Source organism: Haliotis rubra, unplaced genomic scaffold (assembly GCF_003918875.1).
Source record: "Haliotis rubra isolate DU_JTF1 unplaced genomic scaffold, ASM391887v1 Scf323, whole genome shotgun sequence".
NCBI lineage: Eukaryota > Metazoa > Mollusca > Gastropoda > Lepetellida > Haliotidae > Haliotis > Haliotis rubra.
In genome coordinates, this window is record NW_025766995.1 from 383,060 (window position 1) to 408,627 (window position 25,568).

General features: G+C 39.6%; 2 protein-coding genes across 3 annotated transcripts in view; one reads left to right on the forward strand and one right to left on the reverse strand.

Moving 5' to 3' along the window:
* Nucleotides 1-25,568, forward strand: part of LOC124283857 (potassium voltage-gated channel subfamily H member 7-like) — a 277,214-nt gene that overhangs the window by 82,566 nt on the left and 169,080 nt on the right. For both annotated transcript variants that reach the window (XM_046719882.1, XM_046719881.1), the window contains exons 2-3: nt 763-857; nt 19,546-20,276. In XM_046719882.1, the coding sequence (XP_046575838.1) occupies nt 19,578-20,276 (699 nt within the window). In that variant the 5' untranslated portion in view covers nt 763-857; nt 19,546-19,577. The remainder of the gene's footprint in view (nt 1-762; nt 858-19,545; nt 20,277-25,568) is intronic.
* Nucleotides 17,496-17,915, reverse strand: LOC124283863 (pre-intermoult gene 1 protein-like). The gene has a single exon (XM_046719886.1). It carries the CDS (start codon nt 17,913-17,915, stop codon nt 17,496-17,498), a length of 420 nt encoding a protein of 139 aa, XP_046575842.1.

Below are 25,568 nucleotides of genomic sequence, written 5' to 3' on the forward strand. Positions count from 1 at the left end.
TAAGCGTTACCTAAATCAATCAAATCGAAGACATCTACTTCCTACGTAAATGTGTTATCGATGACACGAGTGGCACTTTGATGTCGTTTACACCTCAACCATACTACAAAGGAACGAGTGGCACAGTGTGTTTTACCGGACAATGATACTTCCCAAGGCGGTTGGGACGAACAAAGCTGCTTTCAGCTTGAAATTGATTACTGACAAAGGAAAATGTTTACAGAAGGATCTTAGTAAGGCTTACAAGGTGAGGCACCGCTCTTGTGCCATGCCTTCCTTCATCCTGAATGTGCCGTGAGAATCAAGACCTTCTGGATTCCGTTAGCTGGCTAGTTCGTCTCCTTGCCCTATCTTGATCCTCTAATACTCGTCCATTCCGTCCTCGAATCAAATAGATGACAGCTGAAGATTATAACATTGGCGTGTTTGTACTGAGAGAGTCTTTAGGAGACAGGTCTATGTGTGGTATTGCGCTATTTAAGTGTTATTTAAAGCACTTATTTAAAGAACAAACAACGATGATTTTTAAAAGGAAATCGAGTATAAATATTTGATAAAACACAAAACTAACATACAGTTTGGCTCTCACGATTTGAAGAAACTGAAAAAGACCTTTATTTTTTCTGATATTCAGATAAGTCCTGTCAAGCCTAATTTGGTTCGCAGTCGGTCAATTTCAGACGTCGTAGGTCGTCATAATGGTGGGCTTCGACTGGTTCCCGCTGTCTTGTATGTCTCTATGATGCTTCTATTTCTCTTCAGGTGTCATCAGCTGTCATCAAGCTCCGGATTTAGCCGTACACTGTCTGGCTATGCTGTGTTTGGATGATAGGATCGCTGTGAGGAGCTAAGTTAAGGTAGGTGAATCAAGGTGCTGTTTTCGATGCCCCATTTTTTTACGATGGATGTGTTGTGAATAATACATCGACAGACAGTTTGATAGTAAGATATCATTGTGTATTTATCTCCTTTAAATATGTGTCATGTACGTATTGTCTAGAAATAGAGAATCTCACCCGAGTGTCTTTTGATATCAATATATATTACCACGAGTTGATAAAGACGAGTATTGATATATTTGATATCAGAAGACACGAGGGTGAGATTCTCGTTATCATCCAAAATCACTCTTCATTAGTTTTCAATGAAAAATGTACATCTCTGAACACAGTACTGCCATTATACTTGCAGTGCAGCGATTTAATAGCATTTTGACGTCATCAAGTTCATGACGTCATAGCATTGTCAGGGCATTGTGCAAAATCTACTGTACAAGCGTTATCTCCTAGGAGATATCGTTTGTTCTCACATAAGGGCAATATATCCTGTGGAACACAGATTTGGATGATAAATGGCGATCTATTCAACTGTAAGTCAACCGCATTAACACACACCAAACCTTTCGGTAATAACTGAATTTTACTTCTCGAACCATAATTATAGATTGGTGCTTTCTTAGATAGCTTACAGTCATAACGTTAATAGGCTCATGCTAACTTACAATATTTTCTTCACACGACTATGGTTATCATGTAAGAAACTAAGAATATATCGAGGATATTTCTATGAGACACGAGTGTCATAAACATAGTTAATATGGGCACGAATATAATGTTCTATTCTAGTCGTCAAATTGAGGAAAATACAACCAAATCTATTTTCAAACAAAGGCTGGCTACCCGCCGTCGCTGCATTAGAACGCAACGTCATAGAAGAAACATGACGTCATAACATTGTTCATGACGTCATGTCACCATGACAAAGTGATATTTTGCCCTCGGGCATCGTATGAAAAACATGAACCCCGGTATTTTCGCCCTCGTTGGTAATAGATCGTTTTTAATTAATATTACTACCTTCAATGGGTGTTAGTAGATATGTTGAGGACCTTTTCACATGCTCGTTTGCATTAATGACCAAATGACCAAACTGACCAAACTGATGTCTGATGTACAACCTTAAACTAGGGAGAAAATTGGGTTTTATATCGGGGTCAATCGATTTTGATATGATAGTAATGAATGTTTTGCGAGCGCATCACCACTAACATTTCCTTATGACCATAGTTATTTGTACAGTAATCGCTCTTGAATGATGATTGGTGTATGACGTGAAATTTGCATCTGTACGATTTTCATTTTCAAACAAAAAAGCCCGGCTAGAAACAAACACTAACAATTGTGTGATGCAAGATGATTTTACAAATTAATGGTTTACAGTGATTTATCGACCGTCTTGAAAACCGTCAAAATCAAGAATGACACCCCATGCACGTGTATAGGGCTACTGCGTTGTGCACGTGCATCCCATGTGTTGTCTTTAGGGGCGGTGATAAAGAGAAATGGTGGTGCGTTCATGAGATGTCTGTCTTTGAAAAGTTTGTTTACGCTTATTCTTCCTATTAAATTTGAAAGTTCAGGTTCCCCTAATTTGTTAATGGGTATTTATCATCCAAAACTGTGTTCCACAGGAGATATCGCTTGTGTGAGATCAAACGATATCTCCTAGGAGATATCTTTTTGACAGTAGATTTTGTACAATGCCCTGACAATGCTATGACGTCATGTACTTGATGACGTCACAATGCTATGGCATCGCTGCACTGCAAGTCTAATGGCAGTACCATGTTCAGAGATGTACATTTGTAATTGAAAATTAATGAAAAGTGATTTTGGATGATAAATAGAATCTCACCCTCGTGTCTTCTGATATCAAATATATCAACACTCGTTGATAAAAGTAAAAATATCCTCGGCAAGCCTCGGATATTTGTAACTTTATCAACTTGTGTTGATATAATTGATATCAGAAGACACTTGGGTGAGATTCTCTATATATTCCCCGGGTTTGTTAAAGTTGAACAGTTTACTTGCCTTTGCGTGTATTTGTGAAGGGTACCACCGATGGGACAGGATACACTGTATGTTCATCCTTTGGCTTACACCTGGTGTCATCACCATGTCGTAATAGTGGTTCGTGAACACGTGCTGTTGACATAATATTATAGCCGTCAAAATCGAAAACATTAAATTCGGTTTGTAGTACAGACATTCATATAGTTATAGAAATGATTTTGGGGCTGCCATTTTAATTATGATGACTTCTGGTTGTCCTCAAGCGTAACCTTATAAAAACAGGATGTCACTTGTGATAGTGTCTGGTAGTTTGACCTGTCAACCGAAATAGTTAGAAAGGATTACAACTTAACGCCTTTGGAACTTTTCTCATGAAATCTGAAGTGATGTATACCCCTTCAAAGTTAGGAGTTTTAACGATACATTTCGCCACCTTTTTATACAAACAGAGCTCTAAGATCTGTTTGTCATATATTTTAGTGGATGCTACCCTAAAAGTTAATATCTCAGTCAGTGAAGTAGATGGTTCGGTTTCACTGATGTCTTCCGTTTTATACAAACAGAGCTCTAAGATATGTTAATCCCAACTAACATTCATATCAATATGATTCTATGACCCTTTTCTTGCCTTTTAAATTTGCCTTTCCCTAACTTGTGTATCTCATAACCATTTGATTCACTTTTTAGCATCATTTTATGTCCAAACAAAATTCCTTTCGATTCATGAAATATTGTGATCCTCAATAATCAGTTTTTTAAGTCGCTCCAAGACCTGAAATCACCGAAAATAGAAAAATACAAAAACAAGCCATACTGACCCACATTCGTTTGCTTCAACGCTATTACTTAAGTCCTTAATAATTGGCCCAGAATACAAGCTGCTAACAACGGTTGGTTCATCCGAGAACAACGTAATAACAAGCAAGACATACCTTTGATGTGATCTGCAGTAAGCGGAGCTCCTCGACTACTTTGGCCATCTAATAATTCTTATCACGGCAGACAAATTAAATTAACTCCGCCTACAGTCAACCCGCCCCAGAAGGGTTCCATTCGTGAAGGACATCCAGTAGCGATGAAGCCTTCTTCGTCTGGTAGCGGTGTTAGTTATGTCTGGAACCAAACATTCATTTTACCTTGCTCCTACGCTGCGGATTGTAAACATACAGTTAATTATTTGTGTCCGTGCTTAAAGGGAGGAAGTGAATATGGCACAATTGGGCTTCCTCTCTCAAGAGGAGTCATCAGACAAGCTTATCGAGGATGAAAGAGTGCAGATTACTTCTTACAGGTGGTCTTGTCAGTCAAACAGTGTACAGTTGATGACGTCCGTTATGCTATCGACCTTTACTCGAGACACATTATAGAATGATAGAAGGTCTCTGTAAGCCTTATGTCAATGCGTGCAGACGTTGTTCATCAACGCAACTAATGCGTTCAATATTTATTTTTATCATGTTTTTTAGAAATATTATCAACGGTATTATCAATTTCATCAAGGAAAAGCAGCGAGTGAGTTAAGTTTCGCGCCGCTTTTAGCATGATTTCAGAAAATATCACGGCGGGGGACACCAGAAATGGATTTCACATATTTTACCCATGTGAGGAATCGAACCCGTGTTTTCGGCATGACGAGCGTATGCTTTGACCATTAGGCTACCCTACCACCCTGGAAAGAAATGGAGGCTAGGACAGGTGGCTCATTCGTTCCCCACGCTGTACTTAGTTGAACAGAGTTAAGTCCCTTGTGTGTGCCAGGAATCTGTGATCGTGGCTTTTTATATAGGATTCACACATGACATTTCTGGGTCCCCTGTGTTGTGTGTCTCACCAGTGCTAAACGTCCGAGGCAAGCATCACTTCAGGGTTTCTTTGAAAAAGCTAACAAACCATGAAATAACTCAAATTGTGTTCACAGCATTAAAACTAACGAAATACATGTCGTTTGTCTGAAATGACAGTTCTATGGCCGAATAAGTGTAATAAAAACAGAAACTGACTCGACTGCTAATTTCATTATCACTTGAGTTGGGACATTCCAAACCGTAGTTCCATTTGGAGATCCCACCCAGTATATTGAGTCCAAGCCAACCAGGCCTTGGTTTCTTCCCTTAATGCAGAAGATCATGCAGGGTAATAATAAACACCATATCTTAACGTCTTTTGGTATGACACGGCTGGGGATCGAACCAGGCCTTCCCCTCTCCGGCCACTAGTGTGTCCACTACACCACGACTACGACCCTCCTGACGGAACTGAGCGACCGACTTGGATCTCGTGGATACACGGGATGAGGGTTTTCCTCGACGTGATATGGCTGGAATACTCATATAAAGCGGCGCAAAACCATATCCTTCCCACACGTGGATTTCGTTTCGCTAATTTCTGGATACCCGTTGTCAGGTTTGCTGACGTAGTACCACATCAAAGATTCTCCACATGTCCAGAAGTCCATATATCTGTCTTTAAGTGAGCTCCATTTCCTTCTTTTTAGGTACTAGTCATATTTTGAAAATATATAATTTTCATTTATTCAACAATTTTTTGCCAATATCAGAGACAGAACGACGTCTTATGCAACATCACGGAAAGGTTGTCTGTTGTAAAGTTAAAGTAATTCCCGCGTCGTATATTCTAGTGGATGCTTTGTTCTGTCACCCTGAAAGTTAATATCTCAGTCAGTGAAGTAGATGGTTCGGTTTCACTGATGTCTTCAGTGTCTGGGGCATGTGATCCTTGAAGATCCGGGTTAGAATTCATCTTCAGCAACCCATATCCTTACAAGAGGCGACTAACGGGATCGGGTGCTTAGCCTCGCTAGTTTGGTTGACACATTTCATCGTATCCCAAGTGTGTAGTTACATGCGCATGATGTCAGACACTAGAGTGTCTGGTCCAGACTCGATTATTTACAGACCGACGTCACAGAGCTGCAAAATGCTGAATGTGGTGTAAAACAATAAACAAACAAATCTAGTTCAGGTTGTTAAATCAGTGTCAAGGAATGGTCTATTTGGTCATCATTGAACTATACCTGATGAGACTATATTTAAAGCATAAGTTACTTGGCCAAGTGCCATTGTCTTGGTTTTGTCAATCCGAAGTAACAGACAAAGAAACAATTGGTGCCAACTGGGATGATATCCGTTTTGCCTAAATGAAGTTTCCCAGATTCAGTATTGACGTCCAACAACAACAGCTCCGGGCAAATACGTCGCATGTTCATATTTTGGAAACTTACTTCCTGAAAACCTTTAAAAACCGTTCTTTACACATCTTTGCCTTATCCGTGTATTTTTTGTGTACAATCCCAAACATGCAATAGCTGAAAGATCAAAGTCAAGGAACTCATCTGATGACTTCTATAAGATTAATACAAGGTACTCATCACCTAAATTATGTATAGCTCTTGTGTCAGAAAGGGGCCTTTGTCACACCTTGTCTTTCGGGAGTCCATCGAACTTCAAACAATAATGGCAATAGAATACTGAATTAAGAAACAGCCTGTCTACATTGAATTTTCGACAGAAAAGTTAGTTCATGCATAAGTCATACTGTTGATAGTTCCTTGGTCACAGTTCTTGTTGTTGATGAACGTTTCATGGAAACGGCTTTACGGATACTGTTATTGTCGGAGGTTTTACGGATACTGTTGTTGTCGAAGGTTTTATGGATACTGTTGTTGTTGGAGGTTTTACGGATACTGTTGTTGTTGGAGGTTTTACGGATACTGTTGTTTGAGGTTTTACGGATACTGTTATTGTCGGAGGTTTTACGGATACTGTTGTTGTCGAAGGTTTTATGGATACTGTTGTTGTTGGAGGTTTTACGGATACTGTTGTTGTCGAAGGTTTTATGGATACTGTTGTTGTTGGAGGTTTTATGGATACTGTTGTTGTCGAAGGTTTTATGGATACTGTTATTGTCGGAGGTTTTACGGATACTGTTGTTGTTGGAGGTTTTACGGATAATGTTGTTGTTGGAGGTTTTACGGATACTGTTGTTGTTGGAGGTTTTAGGGATAATGTTGTTGTCGAAGGTTTTATGGATACTGTTATTGTCGGAGGTTTTACGGATACTGTTGTTGTTGGAGGTTTTATGGATACTGCTGTTGTTGGAGGTTTTACGGATAATGTTGTTGTTGGAGGTTTTACGGATACTGTTGTTGTTGGAGGTTTTACGGATACTGTTGTTGTTGGAGGTTTTACGGATACTGTTGTTGTGGGAGGTTTTACGGATACTGTTGTTGTTGGAGGTTTTACGGATACTGTTGTTGTTGGAGGTTTTACGGACAATGTTGTTGTTGGAGGTTTTAGGGATACTGTTGTTGTTGGAGGTTTTACGGATACTGTTGTTGTTGGAGGTTTTAGGGATAATGTTGTTGTCGAAGGTTTAATGGATACTGTTATTGTCGGAGGTTTTACGGATACTGTTGTTGTTGGAGGTTTTACGGATACTGTTGTTGTGGAAGGTTTTATGGATACTGCTGTTGTTGGAGGTTTTACGGATACTGTTTTTGTCGAAGGTTTTATGGATACTGTTGTTGTTGGAGGTTTTACGGATACTGTTGTTGAAGGTTTTTGTCGAATTGGCCGAGGTTTTATGGATACTGTTGTTGTTGGAGGTTTTACGGATACTGTTGTTGTCGAAGGGTTTATGGATACTGTTGTTGTTGGAGGAGGTTTTACGGATACTGTTGTTGTTTGAGGTTTTATGGATACTGTTATTGTCGGAGGTTTGGAGGGATACTGTTGTTGTTGGAGGTTTACGGATAATGTTGTTGTTGGAGGTTTTACGGATACTGTTGTTGTTGGAGGTTTTACGGATACTGTTGTTGTGGAGGTTTTGGATACTGTTGTTGTTGGAGGTTTACGGGATACTGTTGTTTTACGGAGGTTTTACGGATTTACGGATGTTGTTGTTGGAGGTTTTACGGATACTGTTGTTGTCGGAGGTTTTATGGATACTGTTGTTGTTGGAGGGTTTTACGGATACTGTTGTTGTTGAGGTTTTATGGATACTATTGTTGTCGGAGGTTTTACGGATACTGTTGTTGTTTGAGGTTTTACGGATACTGTTGTTGTTGGAGTTTTACGGATACTGTTTTGTTGGAGGTTTTACGGATGAAGAGTTTTATGGATACTGTTATTTGTTGGAGGTTTACGGATACTGTTGTTGTCGGAGGTTTTATGGATACTGTTGTTGTTGTTGGAGGTTTTACGGATACTGTTGTTGTCGGAGGTTTATGGATACTGTTGTTGTTGGAGAAGGTTTTATGGATACTGTTGTTGTTCGAAGGTTTTATGGATACTGTTGTTGTTGGAGGTTTTGGACGGATACTGTTGTTGTTGGAGGTTTTATGGATACTGTTGTTGTTGGAGGTTTTACGGATACTGTTGTTGTTGTTGGAGGTTTTATGGATACTGTTGTTGTTGGAGGTTTTACGGATACTGTTACCGTTGTTGTTGTTGGAGGTTTTACGGATACTGTTGTTGTTGGAGGTTTTACGGATACTGTTGTTGTCGGAGGTTTTATGGATACTGTTGTTGTCGAAGGTTTTATGGATACTGTTGTTGTCGGAGGTTTTACGGATACCGTTGTTGTTGGAGGTTTGATACTGTTATTGTCGGAGGTTTTACGGATACTATTGTTGTTGTTGGAGGTTTTACGGATACTGTTGTTGTTGTGGATAGTTTTACGGATACGGATACTGTTGTTGTTGGAGGTTTTACGGATACTGTTTTTGTTGTGGAGGTTTTACGGATACTGTTGTTGTTGGAGGATACTGTTGTTGTTGGAGGTTTTGTTTAGGTTTTACGGATACTGTTGTTGTTGGAGGTTTACGGATACTGTTGTTGTTGGAGGTTTTATGGATACTGTTGTTGTTGGAGGTTTTACGGATACTATTGTTGTTGTTGGAGGGTTTTACGGATACTGTTGTTGTTGTTGGAGGTTTTACGGATACTGTTGTTGTCGGAGGTTTTACGGATACTGTTATTGTTGGAGGTTTACGGATACTGTTGTTATTTTGGGAGGTTTTGGACGGATACTGTTTTTGTTTACGGAGGTTTTATGGATGGCTGTTTGTTGATGGAGTTGTTACGGATACTATTATTTTGTCGAAGGTTTTATGGATACTGTTGTTGTTGGAGGTTTTACGGATACTGTTGTTGTTGAAGGTTTTATGGATACTGTTGTTGTTGGAGGTTTATGGATACCGTTGTTGTCGGAGGTTTATGGATACTGTTATTGTCGGAGGTTTTACGGATACTTCATAGCAAAATGACTTAGTTTCCGTTGTTGCGGAAACCTATTGGATACTGGGTAATGTAGGTTTCAGCGGGTGCAGGCTAAAACGGAACCGCGTCAAAACGGTACCAAAAACCAATTGGCGAAAACGGAACCACTCTGGCGAAAACGGAACCAATTTTCTCTGGCGAAAACGGAACCACATTATTAAAAAAACACCAAAACACTACTCTAGTTTTTTTGTTTTTATTTAACAAGATCAGTTTATCACATCAATAACAGTTCATCACGCCATGGTACACCTGGAGAGCAGCTGGTGTCGTTACATTACATTACATTGTACTTCAGTGTTAGCACTCTATTTTTTTCAAATTACCGTTCTTGTGTGATATCTTGGTCATCGGGAATGTAAGCTGAAGAGATGTTAATATCAGACAGGTCTGGGACTCTGGTCTCGTGACCCTGCTCCATTTCGACTGACTGGTCCTCTGGCTGGTCCGACTGCAAACTTATCTCTAGGTTGATGCCTGTCGCTTCAATGAGTTCATCAATTGTATCTGTAGGCCTTGAACATTTACTGCAAAGGAAGGGGTAGCCCTCGCCGCTTGAACAAATCTCCCTGTATCTCTGGACGCTGAGGCCAGTGCCATCCTCCGCATCCATCACAAGTGATAGCGTGTTGATTTCGGCGAACAGTCTTCTCGCTAGTCAAGCACCTCCCATCCATTGTCGCTTGTACATTTTGATGAATAACCACGTCTTATATAGCAAGTATCATGACATTGAGTTGTAACAGAGTAGTCATGAGTTGTTGTTTTAATGAAGATTGTCAACCCATCAAAGACGCCGCTTGTTTTCTTTGGAATAATATGCATGAGGCGTGTTCATTAACTAGTGTTTATAACATGTTTTGATAATCAACATGTTTATACTTGTAACCTGTGCATTAAGTACCAAGAATAAACTGATAACTGCATTAAACAGCAAGTATCCATTTTAAATCATTATCGTTGAGCACTTAGTTAACGTAAAGTTTTATTTATACATTTAATTTAGAGCTAAAATTTTATGGTTCCGTTTTCGCCAAGTCAAGGTTCCGTTTTCGCCAATTTGGTGCCGTTTTGGTTAGTACCGTTTTGGCGTGGTGCCGTTTTAGCTATATCCCGTTTCAGCTAGGTGTCTGTGCCCGGAAACTAACAATTCTGTTGATTTCAGCTTAGATGAAATGGCAAACTTAGCTTTGTGTTGTTCCATTGGGGGCTATATTAATTTACTGTTACACTTGTAAAATAATTTCTATATACAGTATCCAGCTTGGGTCCATGCAGGGAGGAAAAGCAATAGCCCATTTTTATACTGTACTGTTAAAGTGTTTATGGTTATATGTTTTAGTGTACATTTGTGATAGACTAGTTATTTTACTGTCTTTCGAAGACAGGTAAAAATTTTATATAATGCACACATTTCAATTTCCAAGGTTAGTTTCAGCGATTGGAAACTACCGGAAACCAACAAAGTTAGTTTCCAGAAACGGAAATTTAAAGTAAAGTATCATTGGTAGTTTCCATTGCATAAAGCAGCTGGAAACCATCATTGATGGGACCGTCAATGAAACAGACGAACGAAATTACTCCATATATACCAGTATATACAGCATATAACCGACATTAACCTACGCTAAACTGTCTATGTATTCCATGTATATAAGTTTCAGTTTAGTGATCTCAGTGTTTTTTGTACACCAGAATTCAAATAAAAGATGCTGTCACATGAAAGAAGAATAATTTCAGGAAAAGTTAAACCATATTACGGAAACTTAAGATTCTACTTTGTCTCCTTAACGATTTGTTAGGTACACTCACAGATGCCTTAAACTTTTAAATTACTGAAGAACCGGTAAGGCTCCATTAGGTTTCAGTTACCCATTGGTTTTTCATTTGTTTTTCTCAAAGTGATACATACTAACACAACTAACTGGGAGTGGTTATGCACATTACACATATCTGTACTAAAAGGACAATAATTTCGTAAATGTCCAATAAAAGAACATAATACAGGCTTCAACAAATTCCCACAGTAGACTTATAGATATAAAATATGTTTAAGTTTAACGTCATCTGCCAGTGGTGAAAAATGTTGGGATTGAAAGAAAATGAAGTCAATGAACGTTTTGCCTTTTTTAATTATAGCATTATCATTATTGATCCATTATCATATTTATAAGCACTTTGGAACCTCATAAATTTATTAAATGGCTTTCTAGATATGTCATAAATTGCCTAAAATATAAAGGAATCAGTTTACGACCTGAAAAACTAAAGAGATCTTGTTGGGTACGCCCTGGATTGTCAGAAGAGGAGAGGTGGGGGCTTATAACTCCACATGAACAATGTTGTTTGTGGAATAATTTTGTTGAATGCCACAAGAAAATGAAAACAAAATACAGATATCAAACTTAAAACCAACTAACGTTATAACAAAAACTAATGGGCTATTACCTTGTTCGAGAAAGTATCCATCAGTATCCACATAATGGAACGATATGCCATTCATCGGCAGCTGCCCCAAAAACTGTTCCATGTCACGTGACCGGGTTTCACTGGACACCAAAGATAATACCTACCTGACAAGTTTTTACATAATGTCACAATTCTTTAAAACGGTGCATGTTGTTTTAAGGATTAGCTTTCTGAAATACCTAGGGAAATAGGTGACACGAACTCACCCCTTGTTCACTTACATGATGAAAATCAATGAAATTGAACTCACTTAGCTTCTGTTTTGATTGATATGAGTAAGCACCAACTCATCAATTTTGGTACATAATATGCTGGCCATACTGGTCATCACTTTTATTATGGCAAAACAGCAGTTACATGTAAAGTAAAAGTTCATTCCGACTTCATGAGGCTGTATGTATGGATGGTACATCTTGGATGTCCTGGGTATGTTGTAGAGTCTCAGCTGTCTCCACTGTCGATGATATAGTCACCAAACATCCTGACATACGTAACCACGAACGTGTCAACAATGATATAAAGGTATAATTTATAAATATCCGCTGTGACAATGAATACAACATGTAAGATAAATATATTTTTACAATACCACTGATGATTTGTCAACAGGAAGAATAAATGTACTTGCGTTCGCAGAAACAGTTTCATACTTAATGAAACTGCAGTGTAGGACTGGATGTGTACTATGTACATGTATTATGAAATTGTTTATCATTATGATGATTAAAATAATTTGTCCCAAGATGTCATTTTAATGGATTTTATTGTTGTTGCCATGTCATGAATATGCAAAAATATTATCTGACATCTGGTATTTTCTACGGATATCACTTCGTTGTACAATTTATTTTGTTTTCAACTTGGCAATTTAGTGTTACCTGCATGCCTATCATCACAGATTATGTCCATTGTTCTCCAAGCGCGGTCAACCTGAAAATCCCTTTGTGTCGCCCATATTGTTGTTACAAACATCACAAATACTAAACCTTTTCAGTATACGTTAGTAACTCTACAAACATAAAGACTATCTTTTGACGGGCCTTTTGACAAAAGACGTCGTGCAAGATAAAAGTAATAAAATCAATTAAGCGTGTTATCGGTTAACTCTTTTCTTTCATCTGTGTTTCAGTTTTTAACTCAGTTGATAATTCCTTTTTGCTGCATATATTACATAACATGTAGTTCACTTAGATGACCATCAAGTGAATGATGACAAATAAACGGGTAAAATCGTTTGCATTGCATGCAATATTAATTGCCTACAGAATCTTAGGGAACTACGCTGTGTGGTTTTAAAATAATAGGTCATCAACCATCACATTGTTCTTGATATGATTAAATATCAGGTAATAGTTTTAAAGAAATACACAGAAATAGGATCAAATTGATCGGTCATATACGATCAACGCATCGGAAAATCTGAAAAAAGCTTATACTGACTGCTGGAGTACTTTATTACGGGAAATACATCCACTGTTCTTATTGTTTCATTCTTTAGGTTGAGGAAATTCTACCATGGTTGACAGCTGCCCAGTCCCTGGGTCCGTCACGGTCGAGGTAGCATGTGCTGCAGTCAGACCACATACTAAAATTGTTGTCCCGAAACCGGAAGCGCTTGATTTGGAATGAATGAGGCGTCGCGAGATGTGACGGACATTGTAAAAACAAACAATTTACATAAACACATATTGCAGTTATCAGTGTTTTTCCAAGCTTATGAAGGGTAAGCGACTATTGGCATGTTAACAATAGAAATGAAAAAAGCAACCTAATTGACTACCCATAAGTCTTTGTTTGAAATGCCGCCATCTTTTGTTCAAACGTACACGCGCGAGATTGGGAAAATCTTCGTTGTTGTTTCCAAGTAAGTCTATGAGGGTAAAGGTAGTAGAAATGGCAGTCTGTATACTTGCTATAGTTTTCTTGACACATGGCAACAAACTTGACAATCGAAGCTTTGGAAACAAGGATCCGGGAACTCAAGCGATCTCAACGGAAACCCAAGACAGAGAAATTGGCAGGTAGGTTTCAGATAAAATTAATTATTTTCTTTCTTATCATAGCAGTCAGTTTGCATCGAATTAAACGTTTTCGGTAGGACCGGAACCTTTATCGTACATTAACTGTGCGCTCGCATTTCGATTTCTCCCACGGTTATTAATGTGGACATTGCATTTTGGTGTGAAATTTGTTAAAAAACAACATTATTGTTGATACCAACTGAACATTCCGTTAAAATATAACCATAAGGCAAGTATACCCTTGTGTTCCTGTACGTTGAGTCTGATGTTTATATAATTTTGATTTCCTGCGGCAGCTCATTTTGTTGCTGGGCACAACCAACACCATAACCAAATATTTATTCTTCAGTCATTTTTCTGTGTGTAATTTTGTCTCAGTATTATTCTTTTCTTGTCGGACTATTTCAATTATGTATCCAGCTATATTGGAACCGTGTACTGGAGCAGCGTTTATATAAGACACTTGGCTTGTTCACCTTTCCAGGTTATTGATGGAATAAAAAAATATTTTTAAGAAATTGTTATACATGTATCCAACAAGGCAACAAATATAGATGAAACCAGTAGTTCATGATATTCCGGTGGAAAATATTACCAATCGACATATGTTCATGATCCAAATGTGTGTCTTTTTGTTTTAGGCTATTGTGAGAAGAATCATGGAAAAGTTTCGGAGTACCTTGAAAATCGATTAAAAGTTACTTATTTAAAAGGTAAAAAACTTACCCCCAAGTTTTATTATTGCTCGTCATCATAATCAAGATATATGTTGGGTTTTATAAGATTAGAGACGTCAGTATTACAAAATATAATTAATTCGTTTCTTGTTCACCATTGGGTAAATCTAGCATCTAATTATTTCATTGTCAGGTATCTATTACTAGCAGTAGAATTGACATAGCATACTATTATGTAGTGCATATTTGCTGCATAATCATGTCTGTCATGTTAATAGAAAACTTCTCACGCCCGGGCTGTAATGCATATACATGTAGTTGATATACCACAATTACTTATACATGATAATAATCAAACTTATGAATGTTTGTGTCGGATTGTAATAATCTATTATTGGACGAATGAAAATTAATTCATTTGCTTTTCTTAATAGAAACCTTTTGGATAATCTGGAGGAGCAAGACGGACGATCGACGTCGGCAGACTACAGGAAAGAAAAACACAGGAAAGATGCTAAAAGAAACAAAAGAATCTGATCTGTAAGTTCCTGAAACTGGATAATATAATATAATTTGTACCGGTTTATACACTTCCTGACACCAGTTTAACACTCTGAGTCACTGACATGATGTGCTACATATTATCACATCGCTATATACCTGTAATAGAATAACTTTCCTTATCACATGTCATTACCCATCACCGTAATGTGCCATTATCTAATTAGAACAAGTGCCGCACTCAAGAATAAATGTTGGACATAACTTTCGCAGTGCAAGAATTTCATTTTTTTCCCCAGAAACTCCAACACCTCCTGAAGAATCTAGCTGGGCAGAGAAAAGAACACAGAAGGTGGCTGCAGTCCTAACCCCTAGAATTGACATCGCCAGTGGTGTCTGAAGCTCCAGCGGCAAAATGAAGAACTTGCGACACCATCCAACAAGATTCTTTCCAACCACCTAAAGGTCTTAGGAATAGGATGGAATGTCTAAATGTACATTCAATTATCTCCTGTAGTCACCCTGTTTAGGACAAGAACATCTGTCTCTCTCTCTCTGTCCCTCTGTGTGCTTTGTGTCAATGTTTAATTGAAACATAGATATGATATATATGTTTATGATGAATAAAGAGAAATCGACTGACATGCCTGATTTTGTATTTATTTATTTCTATGTCCATGTGGTGTTGAGGTAACTGTAGTTGAAATGAGTTTATTTTATATTTCAATGTATCATGAATAAAATATATGACCTAATACATTCAAATATATAATACACTCATTTCACCTACAGTTAATTTAGTTGAATAATCATAATTTAATATGGACATATGGTAATCACTGAATACTAATGATTGAAACCAAATGGAGCCATACAGATTCTGATTTACTGAAACTTATGGAACATGGTAAATGTGTTTAATGTTAAGTAAATACAATGTATATGAAACCATCTAAAAGTAGAGGATAAGGGAAACCCAATGGAACCTCATAGGAATCTGCGTAACGGAAACGCACTGGAACCATACAGGAATCTGGGTTACGGAAACGCACTGGAGCCCTACAGGAAAAAGGGTAACGGAAACGCACTGGAGCCTTACTGGAAAGTGGGTAACGGAAACGCACTGGAGCCCTTATTTGAAACTGGGTAACGGAAACGCACTGGAGCCATGCCGGTTTCTGGGTAATTTGTAAGTTTCCGTTTTCCGGAAACCAAGTTATTTTTGCTGTGTTTTACGGATACTGTTGTTGTTGGAGGTTTTACGGATAATGTTGTTGTTGGAGGTTTTACGGATACTGTTGTTGTTGGAGGTTTTAGGGATAATGTTGTTGTTGGAGGTTTTATGGATACTGTTATTGTCGGAGGTTTTACGGATACTGTTGTTGTTGGAGGTTTTATGGATACTGCTGTTGTTGGAGGTTTTACGGATAATGTTGTAGTTGGAGGTTTTACGGATACTGTTGTTGTTGGAGGTTTTACGGATACTGTTGTTGTTGGAGGTTTTACGGATACTGTTGTTGTGGGAGGTTTTACGGATACTGTTGTTGTGGGAGGTTTTACGGATACTGTTGTTGTTGGAGGTTTTACGGACAATGTTGTTGTTGGAGGTTTTAGGGATACTGTTGTTGTTGGAGGTTTTACGGATACTGTTGTTGTTGGAGGTTTTAGGGATAATGTTGTTGTAATGTTGTTGTCGGATAGGTTTGGAATGGATACTGTTATTGTCGGAGGTTTTACGGATACTGTTTTGTCTGTTGTTGTTTGGAGGTTTACGGATACTGTTGTTGTTGTTGGAGGTTTTACGGATACCGTTGTTGTTGTTGGAGGTTTTACGGATACTGTTGTTTGTCGGAGGTTTTACGGATACTGTTGTTGTTTACGGAGGTTTTACGGATACGGATACGTATTTGTTGGAGGGAGGTTTTGTTGTGGATACCGTTGTTGTTGGAGGTTTTACGGATACTGTTGTTGTTGTTGTTGGAGGTTTTATGGATACTGTTATTGTTGGAGGTTTTACGGATACTGTTGTTGTTGTTTGTTGGAGGTTTTATGGATACTGTTGTTGTCGGAGGTTTACGGATGATACTGTTGTTGTTGGAGGTTTTACGGATTGTTGTTGGAGGTTTTGTTGGAGAGTTTTACGGATACTGTTGTTGTTGGAGGAGGGGATATGTTGTTGTCGAAGGTTTAATGGATACTGTTATTGTCGGAGGTTTTACGGATACTGTTGTTGTTGGAGGTTTTACGGATACTGTTGTTGTCGGAGGTTTTATGGATACTGTTGTTGTTGGAGGTTTTACGGATACTGTTATTGTCGGAGACTTTACGGATACTGTTATTGTCGGAGGCTTAACGGATACTTTTATTGTCGGAGGCTTTACGGATACTGTTATTGTCGGAGGCTTTACGGATGCTGTTATTGTCGGAGGCTTTACAGATACTGTTATTGTCGGAGGCTTTACGGATACTGTTATTGTCGGAGGCTTTACGGATACTTTTATTGTCAGAGGCTTTACGGATACTGTTATTGTCGGAGGCTTTGCGGATACTGTTATTGTCGGAGGTTTTACGGATACTGTTGTTGTCGGAGGCTTTACGGATACTGTTGTTGTCGGAGGCTTTGCGGATACTGTTATTGTCGGAGGCTTTGCGGATACTGTTATTGTCGGAGGCTTAACGGATACTGTTGTTGTCGGAGGCTTTGCGGATACTGTTATTGTCGGAGGCTTTACGGATACTGTTATTGTCGGAGGCTTTACGGATACTGTTGTTGTCGGAGGCTTTGCGGATACTGTTATTGTCGGAGGCTTTGCGGATACTGTTATTGTCGGAGGCTTTGCGGAAACTGTTATTGTCGGAGGCTTTACGGATAATGTTATTGTCGGAGGCTTTACGGATACTGTTATTGTCGGAGGCTTTACGGATACTTTTATTGTCAGCCGTTGCAATGATACCATTGTTGGTGGAGGCTTTAAGGGAATTTTCAAGGATACTTTTATTGGTTGAGGCTTTACGGATTCTGTTATTGTCGGACGTTTCAAGGATACTTTTGTTGTTGGACTCTTTGAGGATACGGTTGTTGTTGGAAGCCATATCAAGGTTGCGGATTACTTCACGACGTCTTGCATGGCCACCGAAAATATTTTTCTTTCTTCAAAACCTGCAAAACAGGGCCTGGACAAATCAGACACGAATTCAAAATTAAAAATGATAAGAAACAGTAAACCCCAAATTCCGTTTCATCAAATAGTCCCAAAGCCAACGGCCCATATTCTCTTGCTGAAAATCTGAATATGTATAGAGATTTGTAAAACAAATGCGCATCAAAATTAGATTTGACGCCAAGATTGCATATGCAATACTATAGTTTGCCTGTCAATCTATGATAATGTATATAATATTATGTATTATATAATTTCTGTTATATGTTAGTCTAATCGCATTATTTCCACCTTTGACCATCGTCCCGTTAGAAACGTGAAAGGACATCACATCTATCGAACATCGATGCCAGACACAACAATTTTACCATTTTGGCTTTTTCGATCGGTATCGTGGCCTGATCTGTTTGATGTAAATGCAGCACTTAGAGCTGCGGTCAGGTCGCAGACTCAACACGCAAGACGATAAACCTACAAGATTGCATGTACTATTGACAATTTCATTATCGTGGCTGGCGGCACTCGGCCCTTCAATTTACAAGGTGTACAGTAACAATTCTGATCAAATAGAACATCTGAACACGTCGCTGAGTGGGTTTTATTGAATCGCTTATGTATGAGTGAGTATTGTCTAACGCCGCCGTATTACAGCTGTGTTAGGAATGGTTGGAAGTAATCGAGTGGTCGATAGTATGAACACCGAGGTGTTCGTTCAGGTTTTTGTAACGGTTGGTTAATATCGTCACCAATTGTGACGACCCTACCCATCTCCTTTTGGTCTTTCACACCTCATAACCATATTATCGTTGCAGTGTACAAACATAGTATTTACTGCTCGGGCGGTTTGGTTGCCCTGTGGCGAAATTGTTCGTTCCTCACACCTGTGAAGATCCAGGTTAGAATTGGTCCTTACAATCCATGCTTGTTGTAAGAGGCGGGATTGGATGGAGAGGTTCGCTGACACATGTCATCGTATCCCAGTTGCGTAGATCGATGTTCACTGGATTGTCTGGTCCACGGGTGAGTATTTACAGACCGCCGCCATATAGCTGAAATATTGCTGAAATATTGCTGAATGCGGCGTTAAACAACAAACCAACTAACCAACCTAGCACAATGACGATGTTGTGCAAGCGAAACCAATGCTTTAACCCCCGACGTTGCTCTAATGCCGTGCATTTAATAAGTAGCCAATTAAATATATGAAGTACATAATTATCTTATCTGTGAAAGGACGAAAAAGCAAATTTAGGGGGCTCCACGATCTGTTTAGTTTCGTCAAGAAATCTAGTCAAACATTTGTTTTCTCTGAGTAGAATTTTAAACATCTACTCTACAGGATAAACAGCCTCGTTTATCTGTTGAAACAGATAACCTTGGACGTAAGTAGTTGTGTTGGTTGGTATCACAGGAACGTAAAATGGGTTTCTGGTATTTTTGGAACACATTATGTTGTCGATCAAATCACAGGCTTCGACTATCCAAAGGACGATCCTTGAAATGGATATGTACACGTACTCCTTCAAGAGGGCCTTAGTTATCATATCTCTTTTCCTTTTCAGTTACTGTTTGGACGTCAACGCATCTCTTCACTATGGATAACCCTAACGTGAGTAAATTAAGTGCTCATGATGAACAAGAACGAAAGGCTTCCCCTTCTGACGGAGTTGTGTCCCCTTCCGGAAGTCTAACATTATCAGATAGTTACGTGACCCCACCCGAGGGGTCCTTTATCCCGCCGTCCGGTCACCTGCGCAGTGGAACACTTGACAGCTTCCGGAGTATATCAACCGATACCTTTTTCACGCCTCCAGGATCGGAGAGCTCCAGGAGTCGATACGGTATCAAGGACATCCTCAGCACCAGGGACAACGGCGACGATTCCAGAGACGAAAATGTCAGCTACATGCTCCGGGACTCGTCTGATTCTCAAAAAACAGTTAAAAGTGTTGTGTTGGCGAATGGAAAATTGAAATCCGATACGATGAAATCGGACCCTACTACCCCTGTGTCGTCATTTCCGGATTCGAAAGGGGAGACAACCCCCGAAGATCAAAGGGGAGAAACCTCTGACACCGAACAGTCGACACTGAAGAGAAGAAAAAGTGTTTCTCTTCCTCTTGCTTCCAACTCTACGGGGGAGAAGTCGCGCGAGGAGAAGATGATCAAGACGCCCTCGAGCTGCGTGACCACACCCTCGGACAAGATGACCAGTGCTGCAACAACACCGGAGGAGACGTCCCAAGCCAAGAAGTTCCTCAAGGGTGGCACCAAAGCACTTCTGATTCAGAAGGTAGGGCCGTTACTATACTTCATATATTTTAGCTAGATTTACTGCATGCATTGTGTAGTTTAGTTTAAGGTGGTCATCGAGCACTAATTCAAATTGCTGCTTATTCCCCAAACGATGCTTGCTTGTTGGTAATCGTGTTTTTCGAATATTCGTCTTAATTGATAGTTATAATACTGGTGTCATGATCAGAACGAATTGTCATTGTTACATCACGTGTGGTCTTCCGACCTTTAGGTATGGCTACATTAAATGTTTCTTCATACAGATGACAAATTTGATTGTTACTGTACTGCGTGTTCCCCTGGACTCTGGAACATAACGTTGACCTCCTGGAACACGTCAAAACAAGGAAGCGACCTGCTTTTCTCTGTGTTGTAATTTGCTGTCGGGTCACAGTGACCTTTGCTGCTGTCTTGCCGTCCACTGAAACGTATTGAACGAGTATGAAACAGACAAACACCATTGTCTCAAAGTTGACGGAACATACGTAAACACTTCGAGTAACCCGACTTTCGTCACAAACACAAAATGGCAGAGTCATTTACTTCGAGACAATCGTACGTTCGATACATCCAAGTTGACAATACGGTGTGTGACTGCATTTTGATATTATCGGTAGGGCGCTGCTGGTGCGAATAAGCAGTAACAATGCATGAGATTAAAGAATACGAAGTGTCCAGAACAAATTTACGGGCGAGAAAATACGCCCATCGCCGGACTGCGTATACGATTGTATCAGTGTATTGACAAATGAAGTCTTGAAGAATGAACAGTGTGACGAAGTCCTTACTGGTATGTGGGTAATTTATAGTCGTTATTGATTCCATTTGTTTCTGCATTACGGAACCAGATTGTAATCTGACTCGGTTGTATAACGGGTACCCGGAAGTGCGAGTTTGTGACGAGGCTGAAAACAGAGAGCAGATAACTGAATGTATGATTTCATGTTGAGAAATACTGTGATTATATCAGTGATATCATTGAGTTTTATTCACGTAAGAATAACAATATTAAATAAGGATCCGTTAGATTCTCTGTGACCACAGTGTGAAACACTGCTATTGTCCATATATACTCATGCCAATAATGGTTGTCACCCCCTCCCCCACCCCAAACCCCACACACCTCCTCACCCCTTATCCCAACACCCCTCCAATTAAACAAATTGAAGGGGGTGACAACCATTATTGGCATGAGTATATCTTTGGAGCAATTTTATAACAGGGAAACAGTCAATTGATTAATCAAACATGTATATACAGATGTACTCAACTATAACATTACACGTGTAATGTCAGCACGTGGGTTTCGCTGTTTCGTTGTGATATTCGGTGAACTTGGTGACTCTTAGAATTGTGGTTAATCGCACCCAAAGGTATTACACGCTGCTGTCATTGTCTGTGCGGAGTTAAAAAAACAAACCCATACTTGGCGACATTTCTCGCCAAACGATAAAACCGATAATCGGCGATAATGGGAGCTCACTGCATTGACAGTGTTTGTTTATTTTATGCTTTATAAGCACTGGACACGAGAACATTGACGTAGGGAGTCGAACCAGGGCGTTCGGCGAGACTAGGAAACAAGGTACCCCTATATTCCCAATGATCATTATGATGATGATGATTATGATGATGATCCGAGATAAGCTGACTGACATCTGCCAGTCACAATACATCTACGACAGCGACCCCTTTGCCCCAAATCATCGAGGATATGACGATGCCTTGATGGGTATGATACTTTGACGACGACGCTGGTGAGGATGACGACGACGACGATGATGCTTCCAAATAAGCTCACTGACGTCTACATGCTAGTACACGTTTATTGCACTAACGTCAACGTTCTGAACGGTGACATGACAATGATGATCTAACGACGTCGACCATGATGATAATGATGATGACGACGACGATGATGATGGTGATGGTAATGATGATGATGATGATGATGATGATGATGATGATGATGATGATGATGGATGATGATGACCATCATCATCATCACAAATAAGCTGACAGACGTCTATATGCCCTTACACGTCTACAGCAAATGTTAACACTGCCTCCGTGATTCGAGATACCGGCGGCTGAAGCCAACACTCTCTGTAAAAATGTCATATTATGATTACTCAGAAAGATTTCAAGCAACTGCAAGCTTATTTATATTACAAATGGATCTCGTGCATGGAGGGTTTCTTTCAATCCCGAGGGAATTGATTGAATAATTAGATTGTTGAACATTTGTTCATTAGGAACCAGCTGTCGAATACAGGCGGGTTAGGTCATAAAAAATATCTCGTTAAACTCTACTTTCCACACGTTAACCAAAAAGTCATTTTTGGATTAAGAAAATACCAACCGTCTATTATAACTTTTCAGCTTGCATAGGAATTTGTCACATTTCTTTCATTCCTCTCGCAAAACAATGGCGGCGCGTTGTTAACAGACAAGGAGGCGATGACAGCGACACGAAAAAACATAAGATTTCCATTATCCGACTAAATTAAATTTCGACTTTTTAAAAGCTAATTTAGCCTTGGGTGTTTCACTGCATCGATTTTATTCCAAATCCTGAACCGTTTTAGTTGGGCGCTGTGTGACTTTTAGTGTGTTACGGCTGAAAGGTGGACGAGTGTTTGCGGAAACATTTTCAGCCACATAAATCGAATCAAAATTGATCAGTTTATTACGTTACGTTCAATTACAGATCGAGAAACTTTTAAGAAACTTTAAATCGTTTTTGTGACCGAAGTAACAGTACCTGGTTTCTGTCAGAACGAAATTCTTTTGAATGACCCGAAACCGGAATTTATTAAAGGTCGCGCACCGCTCGGAACCACTCGTTGAATTTGAGAGCAGTTGAAGGGATGACTCGTTTCAAGTTTCACGCTAAACAAAACAATATTTTCAGAAAAAGATATTTTCACGAATGGGGAATCAAGTGTTAATAATACAGGACGACTGACGTCATGTAATTTTACACAGAATATATCGGAACATCAATATTTTGAACATTATTCATCATAAATAAAATCACGATCTCCATTCGTCCATAGTGTGGCAACGCCGTGCAGCGTTGCGTCCCTTGCAAACGCCAGAGACCGGTGATAGCGTGTGTGAATCCCAGTTCCAGACTGTTATGTTTGTACGTTTATCGGAACCAAACCTGCGTTCGGGAATTTCACAAAATTGGTCAAGGCCTGCATTATCTCGAGCTTTTTCAAAAAGAAATTCGTAAAAAAATAACTGGAAAACGATTCAGAGTGGCGTAAAACCTTCCTCACTAACTCATCCGCAGATCACGACAACAAAAGATAACCTTCCCCAAAGATTGTTTTTGCGAAGTTACGAACAATGATGTTCATTAAGCAGTAAAAATGAAATAACTTCAAATAGAAACTACAAAGATTTGGCCCCAATTCAATTTGCACAGAGTTATAAAGGCCCTGTCTCGTCAACAAAACGCTCAAAGGGCTTCGGGTTTAAAACATTCTTCTGTGAACTTTTAATCATCGGAGGAGACATTTTGGAATTAAGGTGACTTTATAACCTTTTTGATGTCCATAAGTGAACTAATTAGATTGAGATCTTTCATGGTATGTACTTTTAAATAAGACATGTCTGACTTGTAGCGTGTGACCTCTTTTCAAATCTGATGCCATGTTTTGTTTGTTGTTCTGGGGTGTTTTGGTAGTCGTATCGTTAAAACGTCCGCTCGTCACTCTGAAGGCCCGGGTTCGATTCCAACATGGGTTCAATGTGTGAAATCCATATCTGTTGTCCACCACGCTGATATTGCGGGAATATTGATAAAAGCGGCGTAAAACTATACTCACTCACTCACACACTTTGTTTCCGCTCTGTTTTGAGGCTTCCCCTTTGTGAATATTGTCTGGATTTTCATTTTTCGAGATCGTTGTTTCTCTCGATATGTGACTTGTTTCGTATCCTACCTGTATTTGTCCAGAATGACTTAAAGAAATCCTTTCTCAGTCATTTAACATCTCAATCTTTCTCAATATGGGCACAATGTGTGTCTTATGTCGCTCTCGGTACCTATTTCTCGTTATCTCTCTTTTGTTCTCGTCCTCTCTCGCTGTCTCTCGTTATCTCTCGCTGGCAGTCGGCGACTCGAGTTTATTGCTTGAACTTGTTTACAAGGACATATCACGTGGTATAAAATGCCTAGACAAGGAGGTTGAATTTCAACTCTATTTCGAAGAAGGATATTCCTTTCAACAACAAAGACGGACATGAAAGGACGCCATTACGGGGATAGACACTTCTAATAATCATATCCTATCCTACAAGGGATTCCTTGTCTTCATTAAACCTCTTTCCAGGATGACATTGGCCTCTTGAGAATTCACACAACAAAAGAAATCAATTTGAAGAAGGGCTGTTGTTTGAAGCCGGGTTTAAGTCCTTCTATTGTTCCCTCCTTGATTGCTTTCAGTTGCGTGGCCCAAATTGCCAGAAGGTTCAACTGTTAGCCAAACCCAATGGACAATAAAAGCTGATTCTGATGATAGTCCTACAGCCCAGAAAGCAAACTATATTAGTAGAGGGTCCGGTTGCCTGTGTTGTACACCCGTTAAGCCTTCCAAGGGGAATACTGAGATAATTGAATTGCAGGGAAGATTGTTAAAGGGGCGCTTCTGCACTTCAAAACCAGTTTATGCCTAACCGAAGGAGTGGTTCGTCTCACGCCGGCTCTAAAGACGCCTGGGATGATAAATGCTGATAAATGTTTTCACTTAGTTGAATTAGAGATGCTTACATAGGATTCACCGGCGTTAGTCAAATAATAATGAGTGATATATGGGCGCATGAGGGGATCGTTTATCGATCGTACAACTCGTTATCCACTTGCAGGGCTACGAATCGTCCAGATCATATGATTTCATCAGATTTTATAGGTACCGCGAGGCGAGGGCTGTTTTTATTACGGATTATTCAGCTGGCTAACAGAAGCTGCATCGGTGTCATGTCGGAGAATAAAGAATGGGGGACAGTCTGCCGACTGCCCCCCGGGATGAGATGAATCAGGAAGAGGCAAGGGGTGGACATGGTGATGCATTACGGGTGACAGGGAGACTACGCTGTGCCCCTCCAAATTCCTTGTGGGAACTGACGGCGTCTGCGAAATCTGCAACGCAACCATATGTTCGCGAAGCCGTCCCAGTTGAAGGTCAACTCACTGAGCTATAGCGGTAACGATGATAACCTCCTGGTTGCTGTTGGCGTTCTTGCTCGCCATGAATGATTGGCTCCTGTGCTCGATCAG